The sequence below is a fragment of the Beta vulgaris genome, chromosome 2 (genome assembly GCF_026745355.1).
Source record: "Beta vulgaris subsp. vulgaris cultivar EL10 chromosome 2, EL10.2, whole genome shotgun sequence".
Classification (NCBI taxonomy): domain Eukaryota; kingdom Viridiplantae; phylum Streptophyta; class Magnoliopsida; order Caryophyllales; family Amaranthaceae; genus Beta; species Beta vulgaris.
In genome coordinates, this window is record NC_079203.1 from 33,333,444 (window position 1) to 33,352,045 (window position 18,602).

General features: G+C 37.3%; 2 protein-coding genes across 2 annotated transcripts; one reads left to right on the forward strand and one right to left on the reverse strand.

Annotated features, from left to right (window-relative positions):
* The first annotated feature begins 4,949 nt into the window (after positions 1 to 4,949).
* Positions 4,950 to 5,846, forward strand: LOC130590610 (uncharacterized). The gene is made up of 5 exons (XM_057393092.1): positions 4,950 to 5,002; positions 5,093 to 5,272; positions 5,361 to 5,471; positions 5,556 to 5,622; positions 5,710 to 5,846. Exons 1-5 carry the CDS (start codon positions 4,983 to 4,985, stop codon positions 5,821 to 5,823), a joined length of 492 nt encoding a protein of 163 aa, XP_057249075.1. The 5' UTR covers positions 4,950 to 4,982; the 3' UTR covers positions 5,824 to 5,846.
* A 1,884-nt stretch (positions 5,847 to 7,730) lies between these two features.
* LOC104886925 (uncharacterized) lies at positions 7,731 to 10,570 on the reverse strand. Its single transcript, XM_057392959.1, has 5 exons — positions 9,793 to 10,570; positions 9,397 to 9,708; positions 9,051 to 9,337; positions 8,944 to 8,948; positions 7,731 to 8,457 (listed from the first exon to the last, which is right to left on the reverse strand). The coding sequence occupies exons 1-5, from the start codon at positions 10,568 to 10,570 to the stop codon at positions 7,731 to 7,733; spliced, it is 2,109 nt and encodes a 702-aa protein (XP_057248942.1).
* Between the last annotated feature and the right edge of the window lie 8,032 nt (positions 10,571 to 18,602).

Genomic DNA, 18,602 nt, shown 5'->3' on the forward strand with positions numbered 1-18,602 from the left:
TTATGGTCCATCTCATTGTCCATCTAGTTCGAGAAATTAAGCTGTGTGGTCCAGTGTTTTTGAGGTGGTGCTATCCTTTTGAGAGATATATGGGAACTTTGAAGATAAAGTTCGAATCCTGCACAACCAGAAGGTAGTATAATTCAAGGGATTGTGGGTGAAGAGATCAGTAATTTTGTGGCTGAGTATTTTGCTAGTGTTGATCCTGTTGGACTTCCGACATCCCGACACGAGGGCAGACTTGAGGGCAAGGGTACAATTGGTTCAAAATTGATCACACCTTCCGTAGAAAAGCGTAAACAAGCTCACTTATTTGTATTGCATCACGTACCAGATGTCCATCCTTATTTAAGTGAACATATGGAGGAATTACGTGTTAGCAATCCTGGAAAAGGAGTGAGGGCATTGACGCAAATGCATAACAAGACTTTCATTGATTGGTTTCATAAACGAGTACTCAATGATTTGGATGAAAGTGTTCCTGAAACAGTCAAGTGGTTAGCATTTGGTCCTCGTGAACTGTACGCTCTTATGAGGGTTATGATATTAATGGGTATACTTTTGGACTGAACGTCAAGATCTCAAGTCAAGATCGCAACAAAATAGTGGTGTTTCACTTGTGGCGTCGTCTACACAATATGCAAGCTCGAAAGATAAGTCGCCTGTACATGCTGAAAGCAACTAAATGGGCGAATACAAGAAATTGGGAGCTGGACTACTGTACTTTTAATATTTGCCTCTTGTGTTGCACGTGGGTTGACAATAATCGACGTTGTGTAAGAAACGATGATCCTTGCGGTTTCACCTTGTTGACCTTAGTCGTCTACGTGAAACTGAGGAGCCATTTGTAATTGCATCACAAGTCAAGCAAGTATTTTTTGTAACTGATCCTGCTGATCATAAGTGGTCAATTGTTGTACCTGGTAAAAGGAGTATCCTCGGTATTGGTGATGTTGATAATGAGGAAGAATATGATGCATTTGAGGACCTCCCCCCTTTACCTATCCTGAAATTCGTGTGGAAGATGATGTAAATATGTCGGAGAATATATGCGTGTAGATCACACGGAAGGGATACATGTACTTGAGGATCCTAAGAAAAGGCGGAAGCTCAATAAATCATGAGACATAAACTCAGGTGTGTAATTTCTCCAATTTGGCCTATTTTGGCCTTTTCGCTCCCAAAATGTACTTATGAGTGATTTAACCCCAAATTTTCTTTGAACATGATTATATGATGTATAATGTAACTAGTATGTAGATTTTAGGCTTTAATTTCTTGTTGGTTGCATTTCGGGAAGAAAAGGCCATTTCCGGCCTATTTTGGCCTTTTTGCTCCCAAAATGTACTTATGAAGTGATTTAACCCCAAATTTTCTTTGAACATGATTATATGATGTATAATGTAACTAGTATGTAGATTTTTAGGCTTTAATTTTTGTTGGTTGCATTTCGGGAACGAAAAGGCCATTTCCGGCCTATTTTGGCCTTTTCGCTCCCAAAATGTACTTATGAAGTGATTTAACCCCAAATTTCTTTGAACATGATTATATGATGTATAATGTAACTAGTATGTAGATTTTAGGCTTTAATTTGTTGTTGGTTGCATTTCGGGAACGAAAAGGCCATTTCGGGCCTATTTTGGCCTATTTTGGCCTTTTCGCTCCCAAAATGTACTTATAAGTGATTTAACCCCAAATTTTCTTTGAACATGATTATATGATGTATAATGTAACTAGTATGTAGATTTTAGGCTTTAATTTTGTTGGTTGCATTTCGGGAACGAAAAGGCCATTTCCGGCCTATTTTGGCCTATTTTGGCCTTTTCGCTCCCAAAATGTACTTATGAAGTGATTTAACCCAAATTTCTTTGAACATGATTATATGATGTATAATGTAACTAGTATGTGGATTTTTGGCTTTAATTTGTTGTTGGTTGCATTTCGGGAACGAAAAGGCCATTCCGGCCTATTTTGGCCTATTTGGCCTTTTCCTCACCGTGCACACCCTCCACCCCCCCCCCCACCCTCCCTCTTGTTGCCACCCCCCTCCCCTCACCCCCCTCCTCCTTGCTCCCCACCTGCTCCCCCCCCCTGCGGCCCTTCCCCCTGCTGCCCTGCACCCCCCTGCTGCCCTGCACACCCCCCCTGCAGCCCCTCCCCCTCTGCCCCTGCTGCACACCCCCGCAGCCCCTTCCCCCCCCCTGCTGCCCCTGCACCCCCGCTGCCCTCCACCCCTTCCCCCTGCCCCCTGCCCCCCCTACTGCCCTGCAGACCCCCCCTGCAGACCCCTTCCCCCCTCCCCCTGCCCCCTGCACCCCCCTGCTGCCTGCAGACCCCCCCCTCAGCCCCTTCCCCCTCCCCCCGCACCCCTTCCCCCTTCCCCTGCCCCCTGCACCCCTCTGCTGCTGCAGACCCCCCCTGCAGCCCCTTCCCCCTTTCCCCCTGCCCCCCCTACACCCCCTGCTGCCCTGCAGACCCCCCCCCTGCAGCCCTTCCCCCCTGCACCCCCCTCCCCCTGCCAGACCCCCCTCAGCCCTTCCCCCCCCCCTCCCCCTCTCCTCCCCCCTGCTGCCTCCCCCCCCACCCCCCCCCCCGCTGCACCCCCCCTTTACAATTCGATGTTTAATTAATTTTTAATTTGCCTATTTTTTTATAATTAATTCGTATGTTTTTTACCATTTCAGGGACATGGAGGATGTGCATACGGATACGAGTGCGGAACACACTACCGAGGATGAGTGTTTCGATTACAAAAAGGAACAACGGCAAATGGTTATGGCTCGCCGTGAAGAAAAAGGTATACAAACGTCAATTGCAAGTAAGAACTTGCAGACGAAAAAGAGGAAAGGAAGGGGACCTACAAAGTCACTAGGGAAACCCACCCTAATGACTTTGGAGTACGATCATTGGGGCAACCTTGTGGAAAATGGCGTCAAAAGTATGCCATGCAAATTGGGATTTGCATGCATAAGCTCTCCATTCTCCACTCATGGAAAGAGGTCCCCGAGTCTTTGAAGAAGATGATTTGGGAAGATACTATGGTAAGATTCGCGTATAATTATTTAGAATTTTAACACTTTGTTAAATATACTATGTAATATTGATAATTTGTGAAATGCGTTCTTTGTAGAATCAATTCCATATTCCATGATTAAGCGAAGAAGAATTTGTTTCTATCCGCAGTTGCCCAAAGCTTCCGAGACTTCAAGGCCAAGCTAGTGTCGGGTGGATCACGAAGCGGAGAAAAGTCGGGGAACAAAGAAGAAGAAAACTATCGACGGGGAAGCAACACCTTCTTCTGAGGCTTCACTGACACATCATTGAGGATCCCTCCAAGCTTCCATATCAGATATGGAGGCATATCACAGCTGAGCAGTGGCATGCATTTGTTGCACAAAAAACAACTACCCCAGAAGTTGTTGTAAGAATTTTTTACTAGCTAAGATTTAACACTTCAGATCCAATATTATATAACACCATATCTAACCTTTGTTTATATTTGTGTGTTTCAGGCAATTCTATGAAAAATAGCGCGAATGCAAAATCTAGGAAGCACTACACCATCTGGGTGCTCATCGTATGGTCAGGCGAGAGAATCGTGGATGTATGACCATTACCCCACGATTGCGTCGACCACGACAATCGGGCACTAGCTCTACGACGACAGTTGCACAGCGGCAACCAGATAGAGTGCTCGATTGGTGGTGTTCCATGCATGGGGTTGATGCAAAGGGACAGAGAATCATACCTGATCCCGGAACAAAACAGATAGCTAATGCCATTGTAAGTACATATTATAAGTTATTGATAAGGTTTACATAATAATATAACTTCTGCGCTCACGAGTATTTCTCTCTTATCATTTATGCAGATTGGCTTGAAGGAAAAGGAGGCAGCTGGTGAGTTCACTCCTAGAGGACAAGTTGATGCCTTACACGAGACTCTAGGACGGGACCAGTATGGACGTGTGAGGGGCGTAGGAGGTGTCCGCCTCGGGGTGAGAAAGGTGTATGGTGATCAATACACCTCTACGTCCAGATCCACTACCTCCAGTGTCAATTCATCACCTTCCATAGATGTGGAGGCTATGAAAGCCAACTTCGGGAGGAGCTCAGAGCGGAGATGACTCAGAATTTCAACGCCATTTTGGCGCAGATGGGCTTACCGACTTTTGGTGCTTTCACGCAGGGCAATGTTCCTATGCAGCCTGTTTCTAACGCAGCCTCGTCCACAACCGGAGTTAACGGTAATTGTTTAATATCACAACTATTGTTCTTAAATATGTTGTTTCATAGACTAACCTTGAATAGAGTTTTTTTTTAAAGGAAGAGACACCATGTGAGCTATGTAATCAAGGAGATGGTCATGGTAGATTCATTATCGTGGCTTATGGATCTGTACAGCCCCCTAGGGACCGGCCACTATTGCACAACCAGCCAGTAGCTGATATTCACTATGTGGTCAGCGTTAGACATTGTGCCGGTTTCGAAGCATTTCCTCTTCCGCTGCCGAATGCAGCAGTTGGTCTACAGTTATTGTCTGATTCCATTGGCAGTTATATTCTATGGCCGCGTGCATTGGTGCGGTTAGCAATCAGGTACAATCTCTAACATAAGTTATATACATAGTTTTCTTTTATAGTTCCTATATATGATTGTCAGTAATATCTTTTAATTTAACTAATTACTAGGGTTCGGGGAAGGCCGACAGGAAGGGAAAGAAGGTAGCTTCACCTCAGGGAGGCCGACGTGCCCAAGTGGGAACGAATTCTACGAAAGTATCCACTCATTACGGATATGGAGGTGGTGCAACGCCTTACTAAACCGTGCTTCTGGCTACATGAGTGCATTAGTGATGCAGCGATGAGCAATGATTGAGATTAAGTTGTCGCACCACCAATTCCACTACATTGATGGAAACATCGACCTTCATTTAAGGTTGATATTAAAGAATTCTTACTTGGGGAAGAGTTGAATGTTTCCATGATACAAACATTCATGAGGTAATACTTTATTAATTAAGTAGTATTCAATCCAACTAATAATAACTTCCATAATAAGTAAGTTTTATTTTTATCAATATGAATTCTCAGGCTATTATACAATGATGTGAGGCGATCTAGTCAGCCAATCTTTGGTTGGTTATGTCCAAGCTTTGTACGAGATGACAGTTGCGTACAAAACGAAAAAGAGGTGAAAGTATATCTCAAGGATTCTTTGAACGCATGTTCTCGTCTTGGATATAAGATCGTTCTTCTTCCTTACATTGAATCGTATGCTTCGTTAAACTGACTTTTTAATTAATTAAATTGACCTATTAGTTGTTCTACGATAACAATAACATTATTTTTATTGTTGTAGGAACCATTGGACACTCATTGCAATATGTGTGTCAAGTAACGAAGTCTACCACTTTGATTCTTTGCGTAAAGGAACAATACGGTCCTTACTAGTCAAATCATTGTTAAATAGGTAGCCTAATGAAACTATATATGCACACTTACTTATTAAATATTAAATGTACATCTAATCTTATAATAATGTGTATTGATGTAGTGTGATGAAGAAGATTACTTCATCTGGACTTCGACAAGGAAAAGCTCCTGTTTGGTATTTAGTCGAGGTAACATGTAATATTTTTTGCATCCTTTTATACAAACACATAATACACATATAACATGTCATTTATTGCATCTTTGGTGAATTTTAGTGTCCGGTACAAGAAGGTGGACTTGCGTGTGGGTATTACGTCATGAGGTTCATGCTCGATATCGTCAACTATTGCAAAGATGTTGTTGATCTTCGAAAGGTATGTAACTTTTAGGTTTCCAATTGTTGTTTGTTGTATTTCCGGCCTATTTTGCCTTTTCGCTCCCAAAATGTAGTTATGAGTGATTTAACCTCAAATTCTCTTTGAACATGATTATATGAGGCATATTATAACTAGTATGTAGATTCTTAGGCTTTAATTTGTTGTTGGTTGCATTTGGGAACGAAAAGGCCATTCCGGCCTATTTTGGCTATTTTGGCCTTTTCGCTCCCAAAATGTAGTTATGAAGTGATTTAACCTCAAATTCTCTTTGAACATGATTATATGAGGCATATTATAACTAGTATGTAGATTCTTAGGCTTTAATTTGTTGTTGGTTGCATTTTGGGAACGAAAAGGCCATTTCCGGCCTATTTTGGCCTTTTCGCTCCCAAAATGTAGTTCTGAAGTGATTTAACCTCAAATTCTCTTTGAACATGATTATATGAGGCATATTATAACTATTATGTAGATTCTTAGGCTTTAATTTTTGTTGGTTGCATTTGGGAACGAAAAGGCCATTTCGGCCTATTTTGGCCTTTTCGCTCCCAAAATGTATTATGAAGTGATTTAACCCAAATTCTCTTTGAACATGATTATATGAGGCATATTATAACTAGTATGTAGATTCTTAGGCTTTAATTTGTTGTTGGTTGCATTTTGGGAACGAAAAGGCCATTTCCGGCCTATTTTGGCCTATTTTGGCCTTTTCGCTCCCAAAATGTATTATGAAGTGATTTAACCTCAAATTCTCTTTGAACATGATTATATGAGGCATATTATAACTAGTATGTAGATTCTTAGGCTTTAATTTTTGTTGGTTGCATTTGGGAACGAAAAGGCCATTTCCGGCCTATTTTGGCCTTTTCGCTCCCAAAATGTAGTTATGAAGTGATTTAACCCCAAATTCTCTTTGAACATGATTATATGAGCATATTATAACTAGTATGTAGATTCTTAGGCTTTAATTTTGTGTTGGTTGCATTTCGGGAACGAAAAGGCCATTTCCGGCCTATTTTGGCCTTTTTTCGCTCCCAAAATGTATTATAAGTATTTAACCCAAATTTCTTTGAACATGATTATATGAGATATATTATAACTAGTGTGTAGATTTTAGGCTTGCATTTGATTTTGATTCCATTTCGGGAAGTATATGTCATTTTTAGAAGTACTAACTACGGTAAAATGATTGACTTTTTGTATATGTTTATTCCTTGGTTGTTTTGCAAGGTTATGCTAGTTCCATACCACGTTTGAGTAACTTCACCAAAGAAGAAATTGACGAAGTTCGGGATAAGTTGGCGTCCACATTACCGATGATTGCATAGGATGAGATTTGCTCCAAAACAATGTACTAGTTTCTATCAATCCTATGTACACTAGCTTTTTACATTATTATTAATATATTTGAAGTTAATTATTACCTTTCTCCACTTGTCATATATTATCGTATTGCAATTTGCATTTTTTTTTTTGTCCAAGGGAGGTTATGGGTGGGGGTGGGGGTGGTGTGTGGGTGCAGGCTGTGCTGCTGGTATGTGCAGGCTGTGTGCACGCAAAAAAAAAAATATATATATAAAGTGAAGGGCTGCGCTAGTTTAAACTGGCGCAGCCCTTCTAACAAGAAGGGCTGCGCTAGTTTAAACTGGCGCAGCCCTTCTAGCAAGAAGGGCTGCGCTAGTCCTTCACTAGCGCAGCCCTTCTTCTTAGAAGGGTTGCCCTTCTAAACTTAGAAGGGTTGCGCTTGTGAAGAAGGCGCAGCCCTTCCAGCTAGGAAGGGCTGCGCTTTTTTGAAAAAAGCGCAGCCCTTCGTTGTGAAGGGCTGCGCTTTTCTAGCGCAGCCCTACTTGAATACTGAAGGGCTGCGATGGAAAGGGCTGCCCTCAAAAAGCGCAGCCCTACATGCCATTTTCAGCGCAGCCCTACTGCTTTTTTCCACTAGTGGTGTCATGATTAGAAGATGGAGAAGAAATAGAAACATCAGTATTAAGAGAACATGGATCTGAATTTATGTTAGACTGTATAGGAGAAGCATATTGTGGTATAGACTCAAGTATAGGAATAGAATTAGAAGTTTCAGTGGAGGAAGAATTGTGAGATAAAGATAAAGAAGAAGAAACTAGATTTGAAGTATCACTGTTCTGTTTGCATATTTCACTTTCATCAACAAATTTCACCATGTCAGGTTTATATACTTCTGTGTTTGTATCAGTTGTTGAGAAAGGAAAAGATTGTTCAAAGAATACTACATCTCTAGATACAAGAGTAGTATGAGTATCAAGATCATACAACTTATATGCTTTCTGGCTAGATGGATAACCTATAAAGATGAAAGTTCTAGCTCTTGCATCAAAATTGTCTTTATGAACATTCATGTTATAAGCATAACACAAACAAGCAAAATTCCTCAATCCACTGTAATAAGATGGTTTACCAAACATCACTTCATATGGTGTTTTCCAGGATAAAACTTTTGTAGGTAGATGATTTATCAAGTATGTTGCTGGTAAAATACATTCTCCCCAAAACTTTTTAGGTAAATGAGCTTGAAACCTAAGAGCTCTAGACATCTCTAAAAGATGCCTATGTTTTCTCTCAACTCTACCATTGTGTTGAGGAATATATGCACACTCTTTTGCATCATAATACCTTTAGACATAAACATATGAATGCATTGTTTCTTCACTATTTCAATCCCATTATCTGATCTTGTAGTTTTCACATGTGTTCCAAACTGTGTTTCCACCATTTTCAAAAAATATTCAAGAGTTTTAGCAACCTGAGACTTGTTATGTAATAAAAAAGTCCAGGTAACTCTACTATGATCATCCACCAAGGTTAAAAAATACTTTGCTCCATTTAAAGCATGCACTCTGTATGGCCCCCATAGATCAATGTGCAATAAGTCAAAACATTGATCTGCTCTACTCTTACTAACAGAAAGAGGAAGTTTATGTTGCTTTGAATTGAAACATATACCACAGTTGTACTCATGCATATTTCTACAACTAAAACCAGGAATATGTATCATCTTGGACAAAGATAGATGTCTTAATCTGCTATGTAACAAATGTACATCATTGACAGTATTAGATGCAATTTGTCTACCTATAGTAGTCTTATTAGGTAACATACCAGTACTAGAAGATGTTTCCACAACATGACAAGATGAACTTGCACACAATCTCTTATTTATATCACATGCATTGCTGTAATATAGTATAAACCTCCTTGTTTCTTACCAATTCCAAGAACCTTGTGTTTATATAGGTCCTGAAAATAGCATTATCTTTAGTGAAATGCACCAAGACATTGTCCTTCTCTGCCAACTTACTAACAGACAATAAGTTATGTTTAAAACCTTCTACCAATAACACATCATCAATGCTTAAATATTCATTAAGCACAACAGTTCCTGTCTTGTATACCATTCTTAATGTCCCATCAGGCAACCCAACTTTAATCTCTCTTTTAAGCAACTTTTTATCAATTAACATATGTTCATCATACACCATATGATCACATGCTCCTGAATCCACAATCCAAGTGTACAATCATTGTTAAAATTCATAGAATAACAAACATTACCTGCAAAGCTAGCAAAAGACATGTTTCCAGCAGCAGATGTGTTTGTCTTGTCTTTTCCTTTCATCATTTTCATGACTTCTTGGCAAATTTTGTTTATCATCTGAGAATTCATTTGCTTGCCATCATTGTAGTCTGAATCATCTTCACAATCCAGAGGTGAATCACAATGTCCATTATTAATATGAACATTAGCAGCAAATTTTCTACTGCCTACTATGCCACCTGCATTTCCTCCTTTTGCATTCTTCACAATTGTGTGCCACTCAGGATACCCAATCAGCTTGAAACATTGATCGATGATATGACCTTTTCCTTTGCAATGGTCACACTTTTTATCAAATTTTTCTTTCTTCCAATCCCTTTTCCCTTGAAATCTCTATATAGCAGCAAACATACCTCCTTGATTATATTTTTGAACTGTCATAGCACTGCTTTCCCCAGCCTCCAATACACCAGATATCTCTTTTTGTTTTTCTATTTGTTGTGCTATAGAAAATGATCTATTTATGGTATGTAAAGGTTCCATTGACAAGATATTGGTAATAGTGCTATCAAAGCCACTATTTAAGCCTAGCAAGAATTGCATTAGCTTATCCTCAGCTTCAATATCGGCCAATCTTTTTACAAATTGACATGTGCATTTGCTCAAAGCACCACAACAGCAGGTAAGTGACATTCTTAAAGACTTAAGCTCATCCCAAAGTCTTTTGATCTTTCCATAATATGCAATTATGGTAAGATTTTCTTGTCTTAAACTATCAATTTCTTTCTTTAATTGATAGATTAATGAACCGTTATATTGTCCAAATCTTTCATTCAATTCTTGCCAGAATTCAACCGAAGTACTCACATATGCAAAATCATCTGCTATTTGTGGAGTCATTGAACTGAGTATCCAACTCATAACCATATCATCTGCTCTAGTCCATTTCAAATATTCTTGACTAGATTCACTAGGTTTAGGAGTTAATCCAGTAATAAAACCATCTTTATTCTTCGCAATCAAGGCACGTCTAACATTTCTACTCCATCTAATGAAATTTGTTCCAGAAAATACAGCAGAAACCAATGAAGATGTAGGATTATCAGAATTAGCAATGAAAAGAGGATCCAAATTACCTCCATTAGTGTTTACAGAATCCTTGCGAGTTGAATTTGCTTCAGATTCTGCCATTGAATATAAAATTTCACCAAAAATCTTCAATGAATTCAAGAATTTCAATTGTGGAATTTCGAACTTCAGCGAAAATAATTGCTCTTCAAGAAACAACAATTTCAGTGTTTCTAAAGAAAATCAATCTCTTCTTGAGATTACAGCTATGATACCATTTAGAAATCTAGGAAGATATGAGATCAGAATTCATATTGAGAGAGAAACAAACTCTTAGAGAGAGAGTTTATTACAGAATTTGTGTAATAGTCTTCAAGCTTTCTCATGAGCTATACATGTGCTTTATATACAGATAGAACTAACTAACTGTGCTGACTAGGATATAAATATAACTAACTTATAGATACACATTCATCATTTTTCCGTTTGGAGAAAATAAACCATAAGATTTTATTGGGTTTATGAAGTCTTTGATGATAAAACTTAGGTATTGAGCTCAAGACTTGTAATGATAGGGAGACTGGGACGTGACGCATAGATTCGTTTGATAACGCTTTTTAATAAATATATAAAAAAATCATTTTGTTAAAGTACATTTGTTTATGTTTTAATATAAGATGGGTAATTTTGTACTAGCATATGAAAAAATAATAGATTTCTCACTAAGACGCTATGGTTCATAAGTTATTTTATCAAATACTCGCTCTTTTTTTTTAATTGCCGGAGGAATTTTGATCAAAAGTTTGTATTATTAAAAAATAATCAAAAGTTTGTATTATTACGAGAGAACGGGCAAAAGTTTATATTATTCTGGTTAAAATGGTTGTTGATTTTTAATTGCTTTATTGTTTAAACTTTCCTTATTTGGGGTAATTGGTCCACTAAAAAATATTACTATTATATTTTTTATCTTTTTCCACCTAAAAGTACTATTTTTTTTCACTTTTTCCATTATTTTACATTAAATAGATTAAAAAGTGCCAACCAAAAAACTTGAAAGTGACATTACCTAAACAATTGTGCATTACACAATATAGCAATAGAAAATCGAAGAGAGTTTGCTAAATGATGCCCTAAAATTACTTACTAACGTCCTAAATCAATATTTTTATATTTTTATATTTTTTATGTATACCTCCATGTCTTTTCATTTTCTCCCTTTTTCTCCCTTTCTCTTCCCCTTTCCCTTTTCCTACCACCACCGGGTCCAACCGCCACTAACACCGGCGCCACCACAAGAATAAAAAAAATTACCCAATAATCTAGCAAAACTCTTACAAAAATTCACAAAATCCATAATGTAAAACTACGAACCTACCTGCTGATACCATCAGTTAAAAAAATTCTGAAGATGAAGTTTGATAACAACCCCAGAATTACCAAGAAAATGGAAGACTATGGACGCTCCATCACAGGTGTAGGTGTCCACCATGGACGCCTGTGCATGTGCATGTGCATGTGCATGTGCATGTGCCCGTGCCCGTGCCTGTGCCTGTGCCTGTGATGGGGCATTCATGGTGGATGCGTCACCATTTTTTTCTCATAATCTCATATTCGAATTTTATTGATGTGGGATTCTTTTTGTGGATGTAATTTTATATTGTGGGATTAATGACCCGTTGGGTAGTAGGTTATAAATGGTGCTAATGGGAATAAATTTGTGTATAATTTTATGAAAAATATCATTGTCCATTCCATGGTAATGCTAATTTATCCTAAAGTGTCTACTTTTTTTCCTGAATTTTCATTCACATCTAATACCACCTTGTAGGTGGTAATGAGTGGAAATGAAAATTGCTTCCCCTTGGAGACAAAAACACAAGTTAAGGGTTAAATTGCTTGCCCATGGAGAAAAAATGTCTCCCCATGGAGATTTTAAGGGTGCTTCCCTAATAATATTACACTTAAAATTCATTCTCACTACCGCAATTTATTAACGACTACCAAACGGGACGTATGTGTATATACTAAAATTGTGGAGGAGAGTATAAGAATCTGATGAGTAATCTTTACTGTGAGTAATTGGTGGGGAGTCCATGGTCAAGCTCCAATAATGGTGTCGCCGGAAAATTGGTGGTGGTGGGGGATTCAATGGTGCAATTCATAGTGGTGGTGAAAGGGAAGGAATGGGGAAGGAGATGTTGATGGAAAGGGTAGGAGGAGGATATACATATACAGTATAAAAATACGTATTTAGGGTATTAGTAAGTAATTTTAAGAAGTCATTTAGCAATCCAGTTTAAATGGGCTTGAGGAACCCAAATACTGATTGGACTAGGAAAATGACTTCTAGTGATGTTACACTAATGGAAAAAAGCTCATCTAATGCTGTCAACATCGGACTTTACTGATGCGATTTTGGTTCGCATCAGATGAGCTCGCAGAAGATCCCAATTATTTACTGATCTGGTCCAAAATTGAATCAGTCAATTATTTACTGATGCGGTTCTAAGCCAAAACCGCATCAGATTTTTCAAATTCATCTAAAAAAACAGTGCAGACCTGCATCTTGCAGGTCACACTATCTTTCAAAGGTCCAATACATATATTAAAAGAACGAAAAAGGTGGGAGAGCGCAAATCAAAGAGAGCAAAATCATAAAACGAAAACTATAATTCAAATGCTAAAAATCGACACAAAGAACCGTAAATGTTCACTAAAACTTACCGAAAACGACGAAAATAGAGGGGACACATCGTTCGCTTCACTTGCGGAGCTTCGTTTGCCAAAAAAGAACGGTTCATGGCAAAAACGACGAGGAATTGCAGGTACTTGCCGGAGACGACGAAGAAACGACGAGCTGTGAGGAAGATGGAGAGAAGGAAATCCATTTTGGTAGCATTAGAGGTGCGTAGATTGAAGAAAAGGAGAGGGGAGGATGAAAGAGGGAAGTGAGAGTGGGTGTTTGAGAGAGGGAGGACAGAGTGGTGGCTGGGATTCAGTTGTTTGGTTTAGGGTTTCAGAGGACCAAGAGAGGAGAGAGGGAAGAGGGTAGGTGGGAGAGCGCAAATCAAAGTGTTGAAATGGGATAAAATGGGCCACGCAATTTTTAAAAACAGGATGAAATGGGCTCGAAGAAAATGGGCCACACAAAAACTGGTCCACACATTTTTTTTTAAGAAAAATTAACGAAAATCTGATCCGGTCTTGTGAACCAGATGAGTTTAAAAAAAACCGCATCAGATTATAAAATGTGATGTGATTCACATAAGGACCGCATCAAATTGTCCTCCCAGCTTTGCCTCCCATTTATTATGTTGATTTTCGGATGTGGTTGTACAAAAAGCAAATCTGTTACTAAGTTACAGATAAGGTTTTTTTCCACTAGTGTTAAGAGTTTCAATTATCAATCATATTCATCATTCAACTCTATTTAGACCCAATTGCCTTTTCCTAAGCCCAAAAGGAAAACATACTTATAAATACACTAAACCCAAATTTCCCACACACAATATTTTTTCTCTCTCCTATTTCTTTTCTCTCTTTTCGATTTTCGTCCTAGCTCTCCTTCGCCTTCACTTCTTTGCTTCGCAGGCCTACCGTCCCGCCGACCATTCACCGACCTCCTGAAGCCGTCGCTAAAGTTGTCGCTGATTCCCGCCGGCGTTCCTTCTTCCTTTTTCCTTTGCTTCGGTTAATTTTTTTCGCTTTAAGTTATTTATAATGCAAAGTTTATGTTTTTAAGATTCGTTTTAATATTATTATGTTTAAAGACTATAGTTTGATGATTTATTTGTGAAACTAAGTTTATATAATTTATGTATTAAAGAAATAAAAGTCAGATTTACTTATTAGGTTTAGATTGGATTTTTAATTATCAAACCATGGATTTTTAGGGTGTTAAAGATTGGAAAATCATAGTAGTATGTTATAAACTATGGAATTGATTATTCTTATAAATTTAAGTATGTTTAACATGTTTACATGGAGTTTTAATAAATTATATGTTGCTGAAATTTTAAAAAGGATGTTATTAATGGAGTTTTATGGATTTTAATGATTAGTATAGTAGTACTATGCTAGAGAGTATTAGTTATTGAAGTTTTAATGATGGAAACAACTTTTGAATATTTTTAAAGGAGGTTTAAAGTATTTTAAAGTTGCTGGAATTTATTTTAGTATTGATTATGAATTTTTATCGGTTGTTTTAGATGGAGAATTTTCCCTAGGCGACTTTTAAGATTGTTAAAATGACCTATCGTCTATACAAGGTACGTACATACCTATGTGTTGTTTGAGGTAGTATCATAATTTTAGGAAAGAAAGTTATGTAGTATCATGTATAGGAACTTTGTGAGTTCATATATGATTGCTATTATGTTGGATTTTACATGTTTTATGCTGGTGTGCGAACATGTTGAGTATGAGAATTAATTATGAGATTGATATCATGTTTGTATGGAATATTGATGCAAGCATAATGGTTAGGAACTTTATTTATTGATTCACATGGGGGAATTAATATATTTATTAGTTGGATCATGATTGAATCATGTGTTCTCTTATATTATTATTTTCACTACTTTATGAGGACTGTGGGCCTTATTTGATAAGTTGATAATTTATACCTTTGAAAGGTAAGTTGGTTTTTGGCTAGGTTCAACAAATAAGAAGGATTGAAATAAAGAAGGAATTAATCTTGGGTTGTAAGTTATATGATCACTTATTTAATCCTAAGATAAAATAAATAAAGTTGTGAATGTTTGATTATATATTATTTGCATTGCTTGTGTGTCATAACAAGTAATAATTGGTAAATCATGTAAAGTAAAACTTGGATAGTGATAAACTTTAAATCGGTACATGTCTGAAGTTGGACAATCAGGAGTTGCGGTACATGGTGGTCGTGCCATGGCTTTTTCTGGGAATAGGATTGATCATTGTTCCTCTTTTTATTTAAAAGGTTCCTCGATATCACATGTCATTATAGAATACAGAGTCGCGCTCACTCGTATTTCGTCTTCTTAGGTGAAGGTTGGTTTTTAGTTACACAACTCGATCCAATGACTATTCTATTAAAGTAATAAAAAGGTTGTTAAAGTTTAGTTCAATAAAAGTTATCTGCAGATTGTTATGTTGTTATTTATCTTTGCTTAATACTCCCTCCGTCCTTTATTAGTTTATCCCTTTTAACTTTTCACATTTATCGATGTAAAACTTTGAGTAATAATATCTCTAATTATGTATTTGTAAAAATTATAAAAATTTAATATTCTAAAACTACATATTGAGACGAATCAAACAATATCACACATGATTATATTTTCCTTACATATAAAGTACAAATCACGGTCAAAGTAATAAAGATGAATAGTGTTATAAGTCAAAGTGGGTAAACTAATAAAGGACGGAGGTAGTATTTATTAGTATCATGTTATGAATATTTATTATTATTTAGTACTCAGCTTTGTTGACTACGTGTTTTGTTTATATCTGTTGATCATGCCTTTGCCTTATTGATCCTGTGATGATCCATTCTTGGGGAGCAAATTCTCTAGTGCTTTATCATCTACAGGTATGAAGATGATGCATCATGGGGGTTCGAGAATGGAGAGCTTGTGTAGCATGTTGATTAATTTATTGTATTATAGTTGATACATTTATCTTTAAGTTGGTTTGAAGTTAACCTTAACGTTGTTGGTTGGTTTCAAAGTTAACTTTGTTATTCATTAAATTTCAATTCTAAAGTTAGTTATATGTTTTTCGCTGCAAAATTGTGAATAAGCCGATACGTTATCTCTAGTTTTTTATTTAAAAAGTATTTTGGAAAAGAGAGAATTATCGAGGTGTTACAATACACCCATAGATTTTTTACAAATTCACATGGCACCTTGCAACTACAACATCCAACTCGTATTATACTACTATGTCTCTCTTTGACTCTTACTACATCATTTAACCCAATCTCTTTCCACTTCCGATAATTTTTATTGCCTCCTCTACTCTCACCTACAAGGCTAAAAGCCTACAACCAAGTTGAGACACCTACAATTAATCCTACAAATTTTATCATATATCTGAATACACTCAAAGTTAATTTTTTGTAAAAAAAACTACTTTTTTTATTTACTTATTGTTCATCTAAGTCTGAGGTCTTATACCTAATGGTGAATACTCTGTAAAATCTGGTGCAGATTAGGCCAAGGTCTGCATGATCTTAATTGCAAAAAGGTGGAGTTCAATTGGATCCGGAGTCTTGATGTTCTAAAAATTTTTGGAAGGCCTGCAATTATGGGCTTGCCACGTCTTCTAGACTAGAAAAAAAGTCATATTTTTGTGTCCCTGCATCGTGTATTCTGTAATAATCCTTCGAAATCAACCTCTCATCTTTGTTTTAGCTGCCCTTTAACCATGAAATTTTTCCCAAATCTCAATATTAATTTTGGTTGGCCTAATTTTCCGAGTTGTATGTCTTCTATTAATTTGAATTCTTTTCGCTTTGTGTTAGAAGCTTGTCATATGTCTGGTTCCGTGCTCATGGTTAACCAAAATTACTTTTGTATGGTGGTATGTTTGGTATTTTTGTAATAGATTAGTTTTCAACAGTGAAGCTACTTGTATTAATCAGGCTTGTTATATGATTGATGCTTATGTTAATAATCGGGACAAGGCTCAGGTTTCTAATCTAGATACTTTTTCAAGCCCTTCTCCTTCCTATCCTACTAGCAAGCTTCCTCCACGGAGGGTATTTGCCTTTCTTGGCCCCCCTCAGCTTAATTACGTTAAGCTCAATTTTGATGGTTCCAAGCTTTTTAATGGTCAAGCTTCATATGGCTTTGTCATCAAGAATCATCTCAATAATGTTATGTTAGCTACTGCCAAGTCTCTTGGTAGTCATATGAGCATTTTGTGGGCTGAGGCTCTTGGTTTGCTTCATGTTATTAAAGGAGCTCTCTCTATTAACACTTCCCACATTAGGATTGAAGGAGATAATCTTACTGTGATTAATGCTCTTAAGCAAACTTCAAATATCCGTGGGAAATTGCTAACATTATTGATGATGCAGGTGCTGCCTTAACCAACTTCATGTGCTACTCGGTTCGGGAAGCAAATAGAGTTGTTGTGTAATACCTCGAATTTTCAGAGCTTATTTTATTATTTATTAAGGTTCAATATTATTCCCACTTAAATTTGTTTTTATAATGATGCAGTTTTATTTGATAATTATGTTTATTAAAATAATAATTTCATTTTGTTTTGATTTATTTAACGAGTTTATTTAATAATTTTCATTGAAATGTAATTTATAAATTATTATTTTCATTATTCTAAATAACTCAATTAATAATTATGGTAATTGAAAGTCTTTATTTAGTTTGTGGGCATTCTTATCCAACCAACTGTCCATTTATATTAGCAATCCATATAAAGCCCAATGTCAAGTCCATAGCATATGTGTCATTTTAGCCAAAAAAAGGGAAAAGCTAAAACAAAAACAAAAAAAAATAAAAACATAAAGAAACATGATCTTCATCTTCCTCCCTTCCTCACGTACTGGATGAACAGAGCCAAAGGAATGATTTTTTCAACAAATTCAGCAACTCTTGTCAGTAGAGTTTGAAACTCAATCCACAAATCCCGGATTCTGGGAGCAAAATCAATCAAAAGTAAATCTCAAACACCATACCCCACCATACCTCACCATTAATGGAGCTTGACCCCCAAAGCTCAAAATTCTGACCAAAAACCCTCTATAAATACTGAATTTCATTCACCTAAATTTCTCAAGCAAACAAACTTCAAAGGTTTGCTTCCATCTTTTTCTTTTCTCTCTTAATTTCGGATTTTCGTTTTGAAAATTAAAAATGAAAAAAAAATTCAATTCACCATTAACACCTTCCTCTGTTCCTCCGAATCGCCGGAAACCACCACTCGAACCACCTGAACCGCTCGCGCCACCACCAAAAACACCCAACCATTAGCCCAAAACCCCCCATCGCAGCACCCTTGTTGTCGCCCTCTACAACCGCGCTAGCCGCCAATCACTTGACCCCCGTCCCCTGCTTGAGCCTCCATTGCCGCGCGCCACAAACCACTAGCGCCAATCTCCCTTACTTTCTCCCGAATTCCTCCCTGCACTGATTTTTTCTTCCTT

What these genes read in the sequence shown, in the direction of transcription:
- LOC130590610 (XM_057393092.1), top strand. Translation starts at nt 4,983, where the DNA reads ATGATACAAACATTCATGAG. An exon ending in GTCAAATCATTGTTAAATAG is followed by an intron (nt 5,472 to 5,555) that starts GTAGCCTAATGA and finishes GTATTGATGTAG; the next exon opens with TGTGATGAAGAAGATTACTT. An exon ending in CTGTTTGGTATTTAGTCGAG is followed by an intron (nt 5,623 to 5,709) that starts GTAACATGTAAT and finishes GGTGAATTTTAG; the next exon opens with TGTCCGGTACAAGAAGGTGG.
- LOC104886925 (XM_057392959.1), bottom strand. Translation starts at nt 10,570, where the DNA reads ATGGCAGAATCTGAAGCAAATTCAACTCGCAAGGATTCTGTAAACACT. An exon ending in TCAAAAATATAATCAAGGAG is followed by an intron (nt 9,709 to 9,792) that starts GTATGTTTGCTG and finishes ACCATTGCAAAG; the next exon opens with GAAAAGGTCATATCATCGAT. An exon ending in GTCTTTTGCTAGCTTTGCAG is followed by an intron (nt 9,338 to 9,396) that starts GTAATGTTTGTT and finishes TTGTGGATTCAG; the next exon opens with GAGCATGTGATCATATGGTG.